The sequence below is a fragment of the Pagrus major genome, chromosome 22 (genome assembly GCF_040436345.1).
Source record: "Pagrus major chromosome 22, Pma_NU_1.0".
Taxonomy (NCBI): Eukaryota; Metazoa; Chordata; class Actinopteri; order Spariformes; family Sparidae; genus Pagrus; species Pagrus major.
In genome coordinates this window covers 10,923,931-10,944,722 of record NC_133236.1, presented here as the reverse complement: position 1 = coordinate 10,944,722, position 20,792 = coordinate 10,923,931, and the positions used below count along the sequence as shown (strand labels likewise).

Sequence of the window (20,792 nt, the reverse complement as noted above, 5' to 3'; positions counted from 1 at the left end):
CACAACCTTACACTTGGCAGTAAAGAGTTGTTTTAAGAGGCAAAAGCAGATGTGGTTCTGGTGCGATTTTCAGAGCAGCCTCCTCTTCCAAATCAGAGAACACAAGTTGAATCAATCATGAAGATAAAAAGATGAAAGTGACTTGATTCATTGTATTTGATAATATTTGAAATAGTTTACTGATTAATCAAAGAGTAGAACTACAAAAAATTATAATAATAATTTGTCAAGTAGGTCAAATGTGAGGATTTGCTGTTTTTCTTTGATGGTTTGAGTTAATTTAAGTGAAAAATCAACAGATTTATCTTTAAATAAAATAATGCAGCCCTGAAAATAATCTTGTAATATTGCAAAAGTAGCTGTGCACACATTGTATTGCACATCGAATCACCTCCATTCAGACCATTAAGAAAAGCGAAGACAAAACACAAATACAGAAATCTTTTCCCAAAGGGGGAAAGTCATTTAAGTCATTACTTAAACACACTTCAAGGGCTATTTAACTGGGTATGAGACAGTCTAATTGTCTTACTGATGGCCTATTATGACCTGCATAAGAAAACAAGACCATCTGAGAGAAGATTGGCTACTTGTATGTATTTATTATAGTTATTCTTAATGCCTGCCACCAGTTCTGATACCGGAAATTAAAAGTTTTTGTCATGGCTGGGTGCTGAGGATGAATTTAGGAGGCTCAAAAATTGAGGAAAGAAACGGCTCTGTTATCTGGTGGTACGGCAGCGGAACAACTGCTTACGTTAGCCTTGGTACCAAGCTTATTATTATGAACACAAAACATTACTTTGGAATATTACACATGTAGGCTAACCTGAATGTAAAAATCCCCATTTTACAGTTATTAAGCTTACATAGCCACAAAGAGATACATTAGCTCATCCTGCAAACAGCTGTGTTTAAAAAAGAAAAGTATTTCTTAAGAAAAGTTGCATCTTTCACTCTAAAATAACAAATGCAGAGGAGGTGCTGGTGTTCATACCACTTTTGCCCACAGGGGGCGCCAGAATCAATAAGTTGAAAGTTGCAGCTTTAAGATGGAATTTGACTCCTAGACCCTTTTTATAAATGAAGCCCCTGATCTAGGACCAGTATGAATCATTAGTGATGTGCTGCAGGTCTGTCACTTGGTAGACATGGTGGACTTGGTGCTGTATATTTAGGCAGCCCAGTTAGAGCAGGTGTGGTTCGTCCCAGGAGAATGATGTGGTTTTACTTGTAGTAGAAGAAGAGTTGTTGTAGGTGAATAGGTCCCCAGTTGTATCTGTAGCTGATTAGCCAGTTAATGTCCATTACTGAGGTGCGAGCCAATGAGAGTGGAGCTTACTAACAGGTTGTCCCTCCCCTAGAGGAGACAGGAGGAGGAGTACTACACTCGCCTGGAAGCCGAGCGGCGCCGGCAGCACGAGGAGGCCGAGAGAAAGCTGCTGACGCCTGATGACCCGGCCGGTCTGTATCGGCCCCCGCTGCCCCGGGATTACCAACCCCCTGCCCCCCACAACCCTACTAACACCCCCCCGCCCCCCCCACAGAGAAACACCTCCTACCTCAAAACCCAGGTCACCTCCCCCGACACGCTCTACACCGCCAAGTTTGTCTCCTATGCGGGCGACGAGGACGAAGACGAGGACGCAGGGAGTGGCGGCGGCGGCAGCCAATCAGGTCAGGTGAAGCTGTCGGCGACCCGGAAGTCGTATGGCGACCTCCCGGCCTCCGCCTCGTCTAATCACAGGCCTCAGCCGCCGCCCACTGCGCGCAAGCCCCGCCCCGTTTCTGACGGCATCTTCCTGTCTGGCTCGTTCCAGCCGCCATTCAACAACTCCAACAGTACAGGCCCCCCCCTTCCTGCCAAACCCAGCTCCATCCCCCCCGGAGGCTATAAAGGTAGACCCAGAGAGAGAGAGGAGAGAGGAGTCAGGCTCGCCACAGCGCCCTCCACAGCTCCCGTACCTCCCTCTCACTCACTCATTCTTCATTTTGACCTTCATAGTTTAGTTTGTCTTTATTTTGACTTGTTTTTCAGTAGAGAGGTGTTCTGCCTTTTCATTTTCCACCGTCTACTTTTTCCTTCTTTTACATGTTTGTCCCAATTTTTTTGTCGTCAATCAGTCCCTCCGTTCATCACTTTATGTTTTTACATGTGGAAATTTTCCTCCCTCTCCTCAAAACGAATCAGACTGTACTTGTTTTGTATTTTTATTTATGTTGGTTTGTTAAAACACCTCCTCCTGTCCCCGGTAATTTTTCTCCTCCTCGTCTTCCTCCAATCACAACTCCCCCCCCCCACACACACACCTTCGATCAGCACAAACGAACAGAAAAAGCAATCGATAATCACGCCACCACTTTTTGCTGCAGATTGAGACCCATCAGAGCCAATCATAGTACTGTTGGTGTTGTCGCTCGCCGCCTCCTTTGTGTCTGGTTTGTTGCTGCTTGGGATCGGGGGGCGTGGCCAGCCGTCAGTCTGCCCGCCCGCCCCCTTCCTGCGCCGTGGCTCTGCTTAGCGGTGTTGGCTTTAAAGGGAAGGAGACACACCATTGGCTTTACACACCTCATCAATCACTCGATTAAAAACCAATCAGCTCTCATTTCATCAACATGCAAAAATGCACACAGAAACAGTGTGTTGAGTGAGAGGCCTCGTCTGTCTGTGGATGTTTCAAAAGCTTCTCATGGATCAAACGTTTCAAGCTTCTGTTACTCAGTCTGCTCCTGGTAGAAGTCATCCATTACAGCTGCTTATGTTCAGGATATTAAAGGTCACGTTCAGGCCATAGTTCCTTCTTAAAGAAATGTATTTATCACAAAGTTAAAAGAAGTCTTTCTTAACTTGGATCAGATATTAAACAGCCGCTTTTCTTGGTTTATCCATCTCAAATATTATGTCAAGATAAGCATCACAGCTTTTCTCTAAAAGGCCTCATTGTTGGAAAGATATCCAACAGTAGACGGGTCAAACTGCAGTCATTTGGCAGCTGGCAAGAAATTTTTGCTCCCAAAATATCCCTCCATGATTTATAACCCTGACACACTGCCTTTGTTCAAAACTACTCTCGGAGATAAAAGTGATGAAATTCATCCTGTATGACTTTGTTCGGCTGTTTTTTGAGGTATAAGCCAAAAAACACTGGACTGTCAATTATGAAGAAGATTAATGTTTTATGTCTAACTTATTGGTTATCAACACAGTTCCCAAGATTAATTTAATAATACTACTACTAATAATAATAATAATAAACTTTATTTATATAGCATTTAACAAAGTGCTTTACAAAGAAAATAAAACCAGACATTTAAGTTAAAATGAAAGAACTAGAGTAAAGGACAAGATCAAGTGAAATTTAAAAACAATAAAGGAAATAACATCAAATACAAAGATAAAAACAAGAGTAAGATCTAGAAAACAACAAGCTAGAAAACAATTTTAAAAAATACATTATACTGCACAGAATTTCTCTCATGTTTTATTTTTTCTTGTGAAATATATTACTGCTTTACTCCTTCAGGCCTCTAAAAAAATTACTCAAATGAAACGATCACTATTTAAATATCCAGCTTACAATAGATAAATATGCAGTCTGTGTTAATTAGGGCCAAGTATTGAACCTCTACACTCTTTTTATATCGACTGAAATATGTCCAAAAGTATGAAAAACTATTAATAAAAACCCAAGAACAAAATTTCAGTGCTGCCACCAGACTTAATGTCGAGGTGTCCGCAGCACCTTCACTGTCCATCATGAAGCTCTTAATGTGAACAGTTTGAACAGCCACAGACAAACAGAGCTACGAGTGCAGCACAGTCTGAACGTCATCACTACCTGAGGTCCAGGAAACAGCTGCCTGCACCTTCAAAATAAACCTCCACCACCTCTGCTGCTTATTGAAAACTCATCCAGGACCTCACGGAGAACTTTGTGTTGCATTTTTTACTCCAATCAGATAAAAACATCCCACTAACGTCCCACTACCTATCTACCTACCCCACCCACCTCCCCCTCCACCCACCTCCCCCACCTCCCTCATGAAATAAATAAAATCTGCATGTTCTCACACACACACATGCATCATAAACACACACACAGACACACACACACACTGCACTCTGGCTGCCAGCAGCTCACCCAGTAACCGGCTTGATGTCTATTGCTTTTTACTGCCTGTGCGTAGCTTCCACCAGGCTGCTCCGTGCTCTTTATTGGTCTCTTATTCTTTGCTTCCTCCTCCTCACTCTGCCTGTCTCTGTTCGTCTGTCTGTTAATTTCCCAAAGTGCTTAATTTGCCTCCCTGTACGTGCTGTGTCGTCTGCCTTGTTTCGGCTCTCTCAGCTGATCCTTCATCTCGCCTGTCAGTCTGTGTCTCTGCTGTCTAACGCTGCTGCTTTACTAAACCTGACTACAACTCCCACAGGGCATTGCGGCAGGTTCAGGTGACCCCAAGCAGCACCTGAGTCTCTGGCGTCCCTGACATACGAGTCTACAAATGTATTGGATGATCTGATCAGCTGGCAGCTCCAAAAGCCCCGAGTCAGGCTTTCGATGAAAAATGTGTCCTCAGATATCTTTTTTATCAGAAAGAAACTACAAGAAAAACACGACTGACGCCAGAGAAAGCTACAAATTCAATCATCCCCAGAGACGGATGTTCTAACAAAACTGTGTATTGGTACAGAAAAACAAAAACAGTGAGTTTTTTAGCCTCCACTGGCCTCCAAGATAACTGAACCAGAGTGGAAGAAAAACATTCACAATCTTTGAGAATCCTTGAAAAGCCAGTGGATGACTTCTTAGTAAATCTGGAGAATTTTCTATCGCAGCGCCAGAAGTATAATTTTCATCTCTTTTGGCTCCACAGAGGAATGTTACTGGCCTTCAACAAGGGTTGTTTCCCTGTGGTTACTTTGTTCTCTGCCAGTTTGTGTTCATGTGGTTTGAGGCTGAAGTGGGGACCCGGCTTGATCCCGGCCCAAACTACACTTCAGATCTCGTCTCTCTGCTTTAGTGCTGTAAATCCCAAAGAGAGGGGCCTCGGAGCTGCCAGCTGGATGGATCCAACTGGGTTCACACCCTGTCACTGTGTCTGCATCTGAACTGTACCAACCCCCCCCCCACCACCACCACCACCACCACCTTGCCATTTCATCTGAAACAAAAGACCAACATGCATTTGGAATGCAAAGTAGAGTTACGACTGGATGTTTAACGTCTCAGTCCAGGGTTGTTTCTGGGTCAATACCTGCCGTCTGGTAGGATTCAACCCGTTTTCAATTAGAGAGAGGAACTCTACTTTACTGTAGCGCCACAAAGAGAGTCTGCAGGGTTTTATTCTCTAAATCTAAACACACAATTCTGATTAGTGCCTCCACACTGGTTGAAGGTGTATTAGCAAGTGTAATGCCTTCTTCTTTCTTGAGGTTTATTGGCGGTTGGCAATCTCTTCTTCTTCTTCTACTCTGTTTATTACATCCACGCACACTGTAGCATATACTGCCAAGTTTATTTGCTCCAAACCAGATGATGGAAACGCACCAAACTTACATTTTCTTTTTTGTGACATTTCAACAGTTCACTTCAAATTGACCCGACAATTAGATAGAAGCAGCTGTTGTAGGTTTTGGTCTGTTCATTGGATTTGTTGAGAGACAAAGATTATCTCCAGTCTTGAATCAGCAGGTAGAAATAATAATGGTTCTTTCCTGCTGCAATAAAAACCTGCAGACTTCAGAGTCACATATTAGTGAAGAGTCTCACTTAAACCTGGACGTTGCTGGAGTTTGGAAAGACACAGGGACACGTGCCAACTGTTTAACGTCCACTTTGGGAGTCAAAGGTCGGGGTCACCCTCCTGATGTTAGTTCCACGGGCTTTAACCGAGCTCTGTATCACACAGGATAAGAGTTTTTTTTTTTATTTATACTTTATACTTTTATCTTCACAACCTGCCTTCAATATTCTATTTAAAGGGCAAAAAGTAAATCTGTCAGAAGTAAAATAGTGATAGGTGTTAAGAAACGTCAGACATGTTTGATGGTGACCTCGGCCTCAGACCCCACCCACACTTCCACAGACCATTATGCTGCTTTGGAATGGCCCTTTAACAGCTTTTTAACGCTTCCTCCCTCTCTTTTCTCGGCTCGCTGCTCTACTTTAATGAGATCTGATATTTTCTGCCTAACGCTTCTCCAGAACTCGTTTCCTCTCTTCCCTCCTTCTGCTCAGGCTGGTCTGTGGGAAATGAAGTGATGTCGAGTGGAGAAGCTGCTGGTTAAAGGCGACCGAGGTCTCTGGTCAATAATCGATACTGTTACGGGAGATGATAGAGTTTTTAAAGGTTTCTCTGTGATTTAAAATGCCTGTAATTCCCTCTAAGTTATGGGAGTAAAGGGAGACGGACCAGAGATCACTACAGCCGTCACCCAGCAGCTTCTATCTCAGATATTTTCAGATAACAAAAGCTGTACATGAACGATGCTGACTCATATCTCACTGCTCTGTCTGTCTGCTGTGTGGCTTCTAAACGTCGGACAGGATTTAACTCGTACACTGGAAACTCAGCAGGAGTTGTAGGATCAGGAGAGGTCTACAAGGACCCGCGAGACAAATGGACGAAGAGGTGAGCGCTCTTTATATTTCTGTTCTCTGGTTTCAAAAAATTCCCACAAAATGCCAGTTTCTGTGATAGAAGACTAAGCCTGTGTAGCCAGGAGCTCCTGATGTAAGGTGTCCCTCACCTGGCTTTATAGAGAAAGGTGAATCCCAATTACCAACGTGATATCTCAGGAACGCGTTGAGGGAATTACTTCAAATCTGGCAATATCGTCCCCTTGGACTCAAGGATGAACTGATTAGATTTTAGTGGTCAAAGGTCACTGTGACCTCAAAAATGTGTTTTCAGCCCTAACCCAAGAATTCATCCGCTAATGATGACAAATGTCTATGTAATGATCTGCAAAAACAACATTCTGGTCATTATACAACATAACTCAGGGACAGAAGGGGAGATTGTGAACATATTTCACATTTGGTCGGACACTGAATTTGCAACACTAATCTTGGGATCTTCTTTGCTGCCACATGTGTGTGAAGCATTCACGTTTTTGAATTTGTAGCATATCCATGTTCGATCAGAATTGTTTGCAAAACGTGAACACTTAACTAACTTACACATGAACAGACATACAGTAGCAGTCAAACACAAGTTAATTGATTGATATGCTGATATTGATCTTCAGTTGACTGTCGTGTTTCCATGTGACGAAGCTCTCTGTGGAATCATATATGTCAATGTAGTGATAACTTCCATTTCACCAAAAATACTTTCAAAGTCACCTGCTCAGGATATTTATATTGATTTATTTATGTATTTACTATTAATTCCACATATGTTTCTCTTTCCATTGTGAGGGTATTTATAGACCCAGGTGACGAGCTGGCACTTGAAAGTTTTATTGAATTGAACACTGGGTACAAAATAATAGAACAAATTCATTTCTTGTATAGTAAACATAGTATTAAAATAGAAATATAAGTACATGTTTTTTGCAGGTCCTTCAAAAATCTTAAAATGCACTTAATTCTTTTTTTTTTTTAAAGCCTTTAAGTCATTTAAGTGTTGTAATATTGAATACTTGAGGTCTTAATTGCCACAAACATTTTATGTAATTTAATTTATCCACCTTTTAATTTCTTTTGGTCAAAATGAGTCAAGCTTATCTGTGTTAGAGTTCACATTTCTGATGTTACACATCTTTAAACCTACCTCAAAAATTGATCTTACCTGTTGGCAAAATGTAGATTAACTCACTGTAATAATTACATTCCTACATAAAACCTTCCTCTGCACATGACCAAATATATATACTGAATACCTTAGCACTTACCTACAATGCTTGAATAAGAGAAAATATGATTTGACAAAAAATCAATCAAAAATTTGGTTAAAAATAATTTGTGAAGTTCTTGTTAAAGTGTGTGCTACCTGTAGACGCCCTGTAAATTAATGTCACTGTACACTCTGTATATGTGTGTAACCTACATTGTGTGTGTGTGTGTGTGTGTGTGTTGCAGTCAGGAGCAGGAGAACTCGATCCCCAGCGGCGCTCCGGAGAGTCTGACCTTCAAGGAGCGCCAGCGTCTCTTCTCTCAGGGGAAGGAGGTTTCCAACAAGGTCAAAGCTTCACGCAAACTCATGGAGCTGGAGAACGAGCTCAACACCAAGTAGACCCGAGCCGTTCGCCTCCCAGTGCCACCTTTTTGCGGTGATGTTGCCTCCCGACGACATCACCGCAGTAAAGTTAAGGTGCTCCTGGGGGAAAAATCGGGCGGAGATAGCCGGCGCTCGCTTCCCTACCACTGACCGTCTCCTCCTGTTTGTGTTTTTTCCCCTTTTTTTATTTTAATCATTGAATAACTGGACCATTCACTTTTTGACGTAGCTATATCGTTGCAATAGGAGAGACATTTATGGCTTAAAACTTTCTTCCCCTCGTTAAGGTCTGTCAAAGATATATAATGATAAAGCACTGTAAAAAAGTTTTAATTGTATCTAGTGAGAAATTGAGAATCACAGGACAAAGGGGGATATATTTTTGTTTATAAAATGGTTCTTGGGGCGAGGGATGGAGAGAAGTTTGTTGTCATTTTAATTTTTTTTTTTTTTTTTAAATAGCTCACTGAAATATGAACAATTTTATGGTGTTATTTTATGCTTTTTTGTGCATCCTGTTGTTTTCACACTTTTAATTCTTTCTCGCCAGCAGAAATGCCCACGTTTGAGCTCCAGACCAATTTTTATTTTCTTGTTTTTTTAAAATTCAATTCTCAGTGAGTGGAAACACTGTTATTTCATTCCGTAGCAAGAAAGCATGGGATTTTTCTTTCTTTTTTTTGTGATGTTTTAGATAAACTCTGAAAGGTTCTCCAGAGGAGGACCGAACAGTCCAGAGAAGGATCTTTAAGTGCACAACATTACTGTAAATATTCGGGTCCACAACTGTCTCACTCTTTTACTACTGTAGAAACCTGCCAGGCTACTAAAAACTGCAAAACTAATGTGATTTAACAGATAATCCAACAGGAAGTTCTGCTAAAACTGGACTGTGTCCCCGCTGCCCCTCACTGTCAGTGGAGTCAAGTTTTTAAATGTTTCGCCCCAATCTGAGGTATCTTTAATTTTACTTTGTTTTAAATCTAATAGTCATTTTTTGAAGAGGTTGTGTGAGATTAATTTGATTGATTGTTTGCTAAATTCAAGCCGGAAAAAGGATTTCTTTCACTCACAATGTGATCAATGTTGGTTTTCACAATAGAAAAAATAAATTAAAACTACTCCTTGAGTCCTTGTTTGCTTCTCAGATATTTATTTCAAACCTTGTGGAAAAAACATACTTGCACAAAAACTTGTTTTTAATATTAAAATATGTATCTGCAAACTGTTCTGAGGAGTGGATTACATTTGGGACCACTCATACTGTGGTGATAATCTGTGTTTTTCTGCATTAGAGACAGAAAAGTGTTCTGTTTTAACACCAGCTGTGGTTCGGGGCGATCCAGATGTTTTTTAGGACTGGATTCAGGGTGACAGAATTGTGATTGTACAAATATATATACACACATAATCACATTCACCACCACTGCTGCTGTGCTGATGTAGAAAAAGGAACGCACTTCAAACCCCCGGTGTGAAAAAAAACGATTTAAAACTAGTGACGTTTCAAATGTATCTCTCTTCTGCAGTTTGTTTGAGTGACTCCATCCTGTGTGTGGATTTATTTTATTTTTCTCTCCAGGAGCCTCCACTAAAACTGAATCTACAAGATAAGATGCTGTTATAATAACTGACCTGTAAAAACACTACAGACGTGTCTCCTCTCCCCCCACAACGACAACTACTACTACTACTCCTTTCTAGGTTTCAAAATGAACTGAATCATTTAAATGGTTTCATGTTTAGCCTTTTGTAAATCATTAATAAATACAGATTTTTCAACAGTGCAGGCTGGAAGTGTGGTCTTTTGTCACTGCAATAAAAATGTATGTTGATTTGATCTGTGCATTGGTGATTTCATGCAGACGCTCTGATCTTTAACTGTGATTTTCTTGTACTTGAGTATTTCCATTTAGTTTGTACTTCCACATTTACCTCTTACACCGCTGCATTTATTTTCTGACAGTTGCATTTTAGTCAGTTTACTTCTCTGTTTTTGATTTTAATCTACAAAACACTTTAAAATTAAACTACCCTGCAGTGTATGAAGCTACAATTTAGCTCTACTACAGAAGTAATTTCACTTTACATATGTAAAGCATCAATAATAACAATCCAATGGGGGCATTTTCCTTGCCTCATTTTATGTCTTATTCGCGTAAGTGACAGCTGGAGAAGACTTGCCCTGGGCTGGACTCGAACCCGCGCAACTGCGGTAAAACGGGACATTTGACACATTTAGTAACAAACAAACATCGTCGGATGTTTCATTTTTTAAACGCGTCTCTAAGAATGAGCGTGTTTACCATTGACCCGGAAGTGAACAACCACATGTACACCCATATTGGAAGCTCCAACATATCTCCTCCGTGATTGATCAAATGTTGGGAGCTGGGGAGAATTCATCAAGACAATTGGTCGCAAAATGTTGGAGTCGCGTAGCGTTAATGTTGTGACATGTGCGACACCGTATTAAAATGAATACTGTCTCACGCTTCAACGTCCTCCTCAGACTTCTGCCACGTTAGAGCGATGGACTGTTACGTCACCCTCAAAGTCGTCTGACGTTTGGCCATTTCAGTCGATCGACCGCTATAAAACAAGAATCTAGGTCAAACCTGTTTAGATACAACAGAAATTGTTTGATCAAGCTTTGATCGTTAAAATTATAAATTGTGATAGCGATTTACAATGTCAGGATGGCCGAGCGGTCTAAGGCGCTGCGTTCAGGTCGCAGTCTCCCCTGGAGGCGTGGGTTCGAATCCCACTTCTGACAGTAACCTTTTCATGACCATACATGAAACGGACAGAGCAGCAGTTCACTTTGACTTACTGAGACTCAACTACACACTTCAGGCTGAACTAATCCCCTGAATAGATTTGGCACATGTCGTTTCTCTTTGCTCTTTTGCACAACTGATAACTTGGATCGAACATTTATTTTCTGGCAACATTTTAGTAATTTATGCAAAAATGTACAACTTTGTTCTCTGGAAAGCTGAAATAAAATGAAGAGTTTCTGTTGTTAAGATTATCTTTAGGAGTTTGGTATGTGATCCCTCCATTCACAGAAACAACACATCAAGAGAGATGTTGTTACACTTCTCGACATTAGTTAGGTTACATTAAATTTCTGATGATAAGCGTCCAATGGCAGAGCCAGGCGCAACACTTCCTATGAAACGAACCTGGCTCAACAGCGCCCTCCAGAGGTGAAACACAAATCTGTAGGGGTCACATCAGGACTTGATGTAGATTTTGCATTAACCTGCGCTAATGTCACTTTTTATGCACCCACAAGGAATAATACTATAATGTATTTCAGTTTTATAGCACCCATGATGAACCTAGCAGTTAAGAGAACAAATCATATGAGAGAAAAACAAGTATCAAAAAATATTTAAATTTGCACCTGGAAAGGCTTCATTTCACTTAAAATGTATTCAACACAATTAAGGTACTTAATGTAAAAGGTTCAAACTAAACTGTCAGAAGCACTAAACAGGTATTAACTTGTTTTTGTTATTCATCTAGAAAAGAATATCTTTCACAAAAACTTAAAATTAACAAAGACCTATTTACAAATGTCCTTTAAAAGCGTAATATTTTAAGATTAATTAAAATGTCCGCTTGGCAACTTTATATTTAGTTCACTTGGTCATAACAAAAAATGCAGGTCTTAGTGTCCGACTTAACTTTAACATAAAGCACTCTGAACTGTTTAAAACAGATACACAAAATGAATTGAACATCCATCAACACATGTAACTTATTGTTAGGACCCTGTCTGAGCTGAACACCTCATTTAAATCAGAAGCGAAGACTGAAAGTATTTAACTGTTCATGAATGCACATTTCTGTGCTCTAACTAAAAAATGACATTGTACTGCTGACTTCGATGCAAACTTACAGCAGTGCTGCGCTGCTCATTTTAGAGATTCAACCAGACTGTCTTCACATCAGAAAACCTGTGACAGAAGAGAAGAAAACAAAGTCAAACAACTGTACTGTACATACCTGCCTGCAATTTTCCAAATCAAGCTGTGGCGCTTTAGGTTGATCAAAACTAGGGTTGAGCAAGTACTCTGCTGAAACAAGTATCCGGTACTTCCTATATCCAAGTGACTTGTCAATATCCATACTCATGCTGAAGATATATATATGTAAAGCATCAATATAACAACTCGATGGGGGCATTCTCTTCGCTTCATTTTATGTCTTATTCGTGAATGACAGCTGGAGAAGACTTGCCCTGGGCTGGACTCGAACCCGCGCCACTGCGGTAAAACGGGACATTTGACACATTTAGTAACAAACAAACATCACTAAAGATAACATTTCGAAGGCGGGAGTATCTACCATCAGCGTTTTTAAGCGAATTCCTTCTCTTATAAGAGAATTTGTCTGACTTATCGTTGGATGTATCATTTTTTTAAAAGCGTCTCTAAGAATGAGCGTTTTTACCATTGACCCGGAAGTGAACAACCGCATGTTGCGCTCACGTTTTTAATACATTAAAATATGTCCAACATCAGTTAAACCTAATAGTTCTAATGTTCGTTTTTAATGCAGCCACCGACATCTATCTGTATCTGTAAAATAATGGACCTGGCGGCAGAAGCGTAGCGTTAATGTTGTGACATGTGCGACACCGTATTAAAATGAATACTGTCTCACGCTTCAACGTCCTCCTCAGACTTCTGCCACGTTGGAGCGATTGGACTGTTACGTCACCCTCAAAGCCGTCTGACGTTTGGCCATTTCAGTCGATCGACCGCTATAAAACAAGAATCTAGGTCAAACCTGTTTAGATACAACAGAAATTGTTTGATCAAGCTTTGATCGTTAAAATTATAAATTGTGATAATTATTTACAACGTCAGGATGGCCGAGCGGTCTAAGGCGCTGCGTTCAGGTCGCAGTCTCCCCTGGAGGCGTGGGTTCGAATCCCACTTCTGACAGTAACCTTTTCATGACCGTACATGAAACGGACAGAGCAACAGTTCACAGTTTCCTGTCGAGCTGACCTGGGCTCAGCAGGGAGTGCTCTTGGCTCCTCAGACTCAGGGAGGGCTGAAGGCAACGCAGTACCCTGAAGCAGCACAGAGAGCTCCTGCCTCTTCTGCCTGCTGTTGTGCCACTGGATGAGGGTGTTCTGGTTCACCTCTACCAGCTGAATCTCTGATCCCTGCATCACCAGGGAGTTGCCAACAACAAGCTGCCTGATTTTGTGGTAGTCCCTCAGAATTAAGGACCACCTTGAGTCGGCCCCCTTGCCTTTCCTCACTGGGCCTTGGTGGAGATTGCAGAGTCTAATAAAAATGTTCTCCACCAATCGACAGCAGTTAGGCCACTGAGCAGGTGCACTACTTGCACCTAACATGCAACGGGTGGTGCTCTCCACACCAGGAGTTTGTGAGGGCTTCTTCGGTGTCCTGAACCGTCCACTCAAAAGTCTCACCTGGTGTCGTGCTGCATAAATCACCCGCTGCTTGTCACCTTTGTCCAGCTTCTCCCATAGTGCTATGATTGCACTGGTCTGCTGTTTGGTGAGACAGAGAGAGGTCTGCTCCCGAAGCTTCACCAGATACTCAGCCAGTCTGTCCACGTGCTGGTATCCAGGAACATTTTGGTCATCAACAGCCTGTGCAAATAAGAAAATAGCAAACCTTACAACCTTCACAGTTTATTTAAAGTACACATCATCCAGAGCATATGTACTGTGTGTAAGTGTGTATATGTAAGAGTTGGGCTCATATCTATACACCTACATATTCGAAATCAAACACACACACACACTTACCATATCTTCATCTTCAGCCTGCATATCCCCTCCAGCCTCAGCGGACAAAGTAGAGGGCATGATGGATGCACCAGAGGCCATGGAAGACGTGCCAGGAGGTAGGGCTGATGTTCCAGGAGCCAGGACTGATGTTCCAGGAGGTAGGGCTGCAGGAAATGGTAAGAAAAATCACAACAAGATTATTTTGTATAGATATTACAGCATCACAGTTTTAATTTTCACTGCAAAAAACTATTATAATAATGATGATGTGACATTTGTTGGGGTCTGTACCAAATGAACATGTTCTCTTACATCTGGGGAACATGATTTGTAGGCCAGGCATCTTTGCAGCACTACGCTACATCATTTTAATGCTGTTTTGTCAATGCACTTGGTCATATTGCAATTTCACTAGTATTTTGAATAGTTCAACCATACCAGTAGCTATGGTGGATGTGCTGAAAACCGCTGAGGATGTGCCCACACTCAGGGTGGATGTGCCAGGAGCCATGCCAGATGTGGTGATCGCCAGGGTGGAGACGGTGGACACCAGACTGGATGAGGGACCAGGAGTGAGCAACGCTGCAACCTGAGGGACCTCCAGGTCAGCCACTGTGGGGTCGTCTGGGACGTCAGCGAAGCCCTCATCTGTTTCCACGTCATCCTCATGCTGTTCAATTAACTCAGCAGTATCCTCTGAGTCAGGGTGCATATCCTGCAGTGCCTGACCAGTCTGCCGGAACAGATACTGCAGCCCTATGAGCTCTCCTGAAATAATTGAAGTAAAGTGGATAATTTACAGTGTTAATAAAGAATTTTAAAACCAAGTTGAATACCACTGTGTTCAAAAATGCTTACCAGTGTAACGTGAGGGTGGACAGAACTCTGGTGCCACCTTCTTGCCAAACAGCTTCATGTAGTGCTTGTTCACGCAGTGAAGCAGGTCACCCGAGTAGCTGCGTAAAGTTGATGGTGCAGTAGACAGGGCAGCACTACCACGGTCCTGGTTCCACCTATGGAGTCCCTCCAGCAGGTATGCCTGAAAATTCAGGCTGTTGGCACTGGTCCCTAGAAGGACATTATCAAATATTAAATTATGAAATATTCTTGGATTATACAGGACATGAACCAACATGTCTGAAAGACACAAACCTGGTATGAAGCGGTTCAGGTGGAGATGAAAGGACTCCAAAGATGTCGAGCCTCTGGCACATCTGTATGTTGGTAGACACAAACCTCCCTTTGTGAGCTCCCCTGTTTTGGTGTATAGAGCAACACCTGGCAGGTCCTGGATGCACTTGATGTGCTTTTTCTGGACATGCCAGATGTGCTGCATCCTCTCCCTGTCAAACAGCGGAACTCCAAGGGAGTCGTTCCCACTGCTACCCATCAGCCCCTGCAGCAGCTCCTCCAGCAGCTTAGTGGTGGTCTCCTCACCACGGGTCCTCCTCCGGCAGTGGAGAGCCAGCTCCTCCCTAGACAGGTGTCTACTGATGTCACCATCGGTGAGACAAGGCAGGCCCTGTGACTGAAGCTGCTGTTTCTTTGCTTCACACAACAGAGCTAAATCAGCTGCATCCCACTCAAACAGGCACGCTGATAGGCGCGACATGAAAACTGGGTACAGCTGATGAGCATCTGTTGTGCATCCCAGGGCAAGTCGGCGCATGAAGTGCCAGATATCCAGCCTTACTGTCAGGTCTGGCCACCCCCTGAATCTGACCTTCAACTTGGTCTCCGTCGCCTCAGCACAGCAGCCACAGTCCACATACAGGATGACAGGGGGATCCACACCTGCCTGCTGGTATCGCTTGACCAGATCCGCTGCCATCATGTCCAGGCCAGCTCCTTCCTGAGCAGTCAGCACACTTATTAGTATCTGACCATACTCATTTCCCACTGAAGTGAGCCAGAGTGCTGTGCCCTTGGCAGTTCCGGCAAGCTTCTTGGTGATCTGAAGCACACAAAATGTATAGGGTCTCTGTCAACATGATTCAGAAATACTGAAAAACAGGCATGTATGTTATATATATAAATATGTAGCCTATTTTTTGAAGCAAAGAAGATTGTTTAACCTTTTTAGTGGAATCCATCTTTAGTATGTCACCATAGATGGAAGTGATTCTGGCCTTGATGTCCTCCAGCCTCGTCAGAATGTCCTGGCTGTAAACGGAGAGGAGCCATTTACAGCTCGGCACCACAGCAGGCTCTGGAGGCTCAGGGAACGCCATGGGCAACAGTCCGGGCCGCTGGAGGAAGTCCACGCACTCTGTGGTGTACCGTGCCACACGGTGAAGCCATTCCTCCGTGTGGTTCTCCCTGAGTTGTTTCAAAACCCGCGTAGGGCTGTTCCCCAGGCCTCTCTCCCGCAGAAGTCGGATCACCCGGATGTCACAAGCAAACCTTGGTCACAGACAGATGTATCAGTAAAAATGTTTTACATGATTATATTTGACAAGGCAAGAGAGACAGGAGATGTTACTCACTTTTGTGTGAGGATGACCCGAAATTCCGACCTGTGCGCCAAGTCCAGTTGTTTCAGGACAGTCCGACTCCAAGACACATGGTTGGCTCTACATTTGGTGCAGGTTAGAGTCTCTGTCACCATGTTGTAGATCCTGTCCACGTCCAGGACCCGACGTGCCCTCTTGTGCAGTCCCGCTCCTGTGAGTTGGTGGCGTCCACAGGCAGGGTTGGGACAGACCACCTTCACCTTCCACAATTTGTAGGGCATCCAGACAAGAAGTGGGTGGGCGAAAAAGCGGTCTGGAGCAGGAGCCTGGTGGTAGAGATGACCTGGCTGTGGTGGATAGTACCAGAGCTTCAAGTTGTTTTGAAGCTCTAGTTTTCCCCTGGGCCCCACCTTCAAAACATATTTCTCAATCCATTTGTGGTCTTCAGGTGGCAAACCCTCTGACCACAAACGGGGCAGCTGAGGTGACGTCTCTGTCCTGAGTTGCGCAGCCTTAGTGATAAAAAAAAAAACACAATGCAAAAACACACTTAATACTGGTAGAAGACTGATTATGCTCTACACAGAATGATATTAAATGTTATATTACTTACTGTGACGGTGGCACACACTGCTGTGGTACTGAGGACAGGCACTGGACCTGGAGCATCTGTCACAGGGTCTGGAGACTGTAAAGGCATGGAAAATATTACAATTCATATTATTAACAACATAAAAATTATGTTGTTATTACATATAGCTGCTCTACATGAAACACTATTATTTAGCTTTCAGGTGTCATTTCTGATTTGAGTGTTTCTTTTTTAATACTCTTAATAATCTTGAGAAAAATATGGACAGTTATACATATACTTTAACTGTGTTTGAAACTGAGTTATATTGTTACTTACTGAGACAGCAATGCTGGCTGGGGAACTGGTGCTTGCTTCAGTGGGGCTGGTGACTTGGGTCTGTAAAGAATTCAATCTAAGTAACTTGTACAAACAAACTTGAATTTGAACAGTTTCAATGTGATCTCCATTTACCTCTGTTGCTTTTCTGGCTCTGCTCAGATTTGGCTTTGCAGCAGCAACATGAGTGCCACCAAATCTTGGCTTGGTAAACTGAAAGGAAATAAAGCAAAGGCCGGTGTCATGAGAGGACTTTGTTGTCTAACTATCATTCAGTGAAGAAAATGTCAAATATTCATCGTCAAGTTATGAGTGTCACAAATACCATTGACAAATTTAATAATGGTCGCTGTTTATGGCCGGCTGTCACTTGTCCCACGGCTGCACCCTGCTGGCCTGCCGCTGCACTCTGTGGCCCCACAGAGCCCTGGACGGGACCTGCTGCTGCGCTCTGTGGCCCCACAGAGCCCTGGACGGGACCTGCTGCTGCTGCTGCACTCTGTGGCCCCACAGAGCCCTGGACGGGACCTGCTGCTGCGCTCTGTGGCCCCACAGAGCCCTGGACGGGACCTGCTGCTGCTGCTGCACTCTGTGGCCCCACAGTGCCCTGGACGGGACCTGCTGCTGCTGCTGCACTCTGTGGCCCCACAGTGCCCTGGACGGGACCTGCTGCTGCCGCTGCACTCTGTGGCCCCACAGTGCCCTGGACGGGACCTGCTGCTGCCGCTGCACTCTGTGGCCCCTCAGTGCCCTGGACGGGACCTGCTGCTGCACTCTGTGGCCCCACAGTGCCCTGGACGGGACCTGCCGCTGCGCTCTGTGGCCCCACAGAGCCCTGGACATGGAAAAGTATATAAAATCACAAATTAGCTTGTGTACTAATACACACACACAACTTGAGTATTAAATTGACCAGTGTTACCTTCTGCGTGTGAAAATGACACACACACTGCCTCTCTTGACCAAACAAAGACCTCTGTCCTGGTCTCTGCATTGGACATTTCTCGATCTAAAAATAACAGTTGCACATTTGATTGAATCAACCACAGATTCATTTGTGTAGTTACACAGATCTAATGCAAATTATTTGTTCATGACATGTTTATTAACTCATAGGAACATGGCCTTTATTGCATTTTATACAAATTATAATGAGTTCAATGTATTGTGAGAGTAAATAACAATGAATACAATATACTGTGTACAGTGAATATACTGAATATACTCATACCATCTGATAGAGGGAATACCACCTCTTCTGCCTGGGAGCTGGCCTGTTTCCTCCACCTGGAGGCCAGACCCCAGTGCTGGCAAACTTCCTCAGGCGGGACATCCACTCTGAGTCCGCCATCGCCTTGTGGGACTTGGAAGATGTTGCCTTTGGTGGCATAAATGCATGAACATTTTTTAAATGAATGAAAACAACGCGAATACTGGAACATGAAAGCTAGACCACGACAACCAAAGCCAACCAGGCTTTGGTTGCATCTGTGTTTGTAACTCAGCTGTAGAATTAACCTGATTTATATCATCAATATGTATTCTTATAGTATGTTGCGGGAAATATCATGAATTAGAAAGTTAATGCCTTTACAGTTTGAATGATCTTATTAAAACAGAATGAGGTTTGAACGAGTCAGCTTCTCGGAAGTGTTAAAAATCGCACGACACTGAGTTCAGGATACCACTAGGACCACCCCACCCCCACCCTGACAGTGAACTTTCCTTGACAAACAATGCATGACTTCGATTGTGTAAGGGATACGTGTAACACTAAATGGACACAATTAAAGTGTATCTCCAGCGATGAAAACGAGTGTTTATCACATGCAAAACACTGGAATTAGTCTTGTGAATGGGCTCAAGAGGCAAATTCAAGCTAGCAAAGCTAATGTCTAAGTGGTGAAGATAAAAATACGTATTCGTACGACAACCCTAAACTATATTTGTTTATATATGTGAATTTAAAGGATTTGGTAGAAATATTCTGCTTCAAAATCATTCATAAACTTACGTTATCAAAAAAGCCCCATTCATTCTTCGGTAACACGAGTGTCAGCAAACGCGACAAAAAGCAAAATGTCTGTCATATAATTTAACACAACAGGTGAAATTACTTTTCTTTATAAAGTTTTAATGTGTACAGCAGTGTGATAAATGTGCAAATACTCGCCATTCACTTGTTGTTCACTTCTCTGGTCACTCGCCTCAAACTCCGCTTTCTAAAACGACGACGGTTACCGCAAATTTTCTCGGCTTCGTTCGGCTCCGTCCAACATTTCTCCGTCGTGATTGGTCAAATGTTGGAGCTGGGCGAAGGCGATTGGTGGGGGAATGTTGGAGCCGCGGATTTGATTGGCCGTCATCCTCCAACATTGTGAAATGTTGGACGGTCGCTCCGGCGGCTGCTACCGCTAAGGTCGCAGTCTCCCCTGGAGGCGTGGGTTCGAATCCCACTTCTGACAGTAACCTTTTCATGAACATACATGAAACGGACAGAGCAGCAGTTCACTTTGACTTACTGAGACTCAACTACACACTTCAGGCTGAACTAATCCCCTGAATAGATTTGGCACATGTCGTTTCTCTTTGCTCTTTTGCACAACTGATAACTTGGATCGAACATTTATTTTCTGGCAACATTTTAGTAATTTATGCAAAAATGTACAACTTTGTTCTCTGGAAAGCTTGGAAAGAAGAGTTTCTGTTGTTAAGATTATCTTTAGGAGTTTGGTATGTGATCCCTCCATTCACAGAAACAACACATCAAGAGAGATGTTGTTACACTTCTCGACATTAGTTAGGTTACATTACATTTCTGATGATAAGCGTCCAATGGCAGAGCCAGGCGCAACACTTCCTATGAAACGAACCTGGCTCAACAGCGCCCTCCAGAGGTGAAACACAAATCTGTAGGGGTCACATCAGGACTTGATGTAGATTTTTGCATTAACCTGCGCTAATGTCACTTTTTATGCACCCACAAGGAATAATACTATAGTGTATTTCAGTTTTATAGCACCCATGATGAACCTAGCAGTTAAGAGAACAAATCATATGAGAGAAAAACAAGTATCAAAAAATATTTAAATTTGCACCTGGAAAGGCTTCATTTCACTTAAAATGTATTCAACACAATTAAGGTACTTAATGTAAAAGGTTCAAACTAAACTGTCAGAAGCACTAAACAGGTATTAACTTGTTTTTATTATTTATCTAGAAAAAAATATTTTTCACAAAAACTCAAAATTAACAAAGACCTATTTACAAATGTCCTTTAAAAGCGTAATATTTTAAGATTAATTAAAATGTCCACTTGGCAACTTTATATTTAGTTCACTTGGTCATAACAAAAAATGCAGGTCTTAGTGTTCGACTTAACTTTAACATAAAGCACTCTGAACTGTTTAAAACAGATACA

General features: G+C 42.7%; 1 protein-coding gene and 2 non-coding genes across 6 annotated transcripts in view; all 3 read left to right on the top strand.

The window, feature by feature from the left end:
- afdna (afadin, adherens junction formation factor a) overlaps window positions 1-10,010 on the top strand; it is a 113,618-nt gene extending 103,608 nt beyond the window's left edge. For all 4 annotated transcript variants that reach the window (XM_073492722.1, XM_073492721.1, XM_073492720.1 and 1 more), the window contains 3 exons: window positions 1,365-1,899; window positions 6,546-6,630; window positions 8,085-10,010. In XM_073492722.1, the coding sequence (XP_073348823.1) occupies window positions 1,365-1,899; window positions 6,546-6,630; window positions 8,085-8,238 (774 nt within the window). In that variant the 3' untranslated portion in view covers window positions 8,239-10,010. The remainder of the gene's footprint in view (window positions 1-1,364; window positions 1,900-6,545; window positions 6,631-8,084) is intronic.
- A 906-nt stretch (window positions 10,011-10,916) lies between these two features.
- Window positions 10,917-10,999, top strand: trnal-cag (transfer RNA leucine (anticodon CAG)). The gene has a single exon. It is a non-coding gene; the product is annotated as a tRNA-Leu (tRNA).
- Window positions 11,000-13,101: 2,102 nt separating this feature from the next.
- trnal-cag (transfer RNA leucine (anticodon CAG)) lies at window positions 13,102-13,184 on the top strand. The gene has a single exon. It is a non-coding gene; the product is annotated as a tRNA-Leu (tRNA).
- Window positions 13,185-20,792: the final 7,608 nt, after the last annotated feature.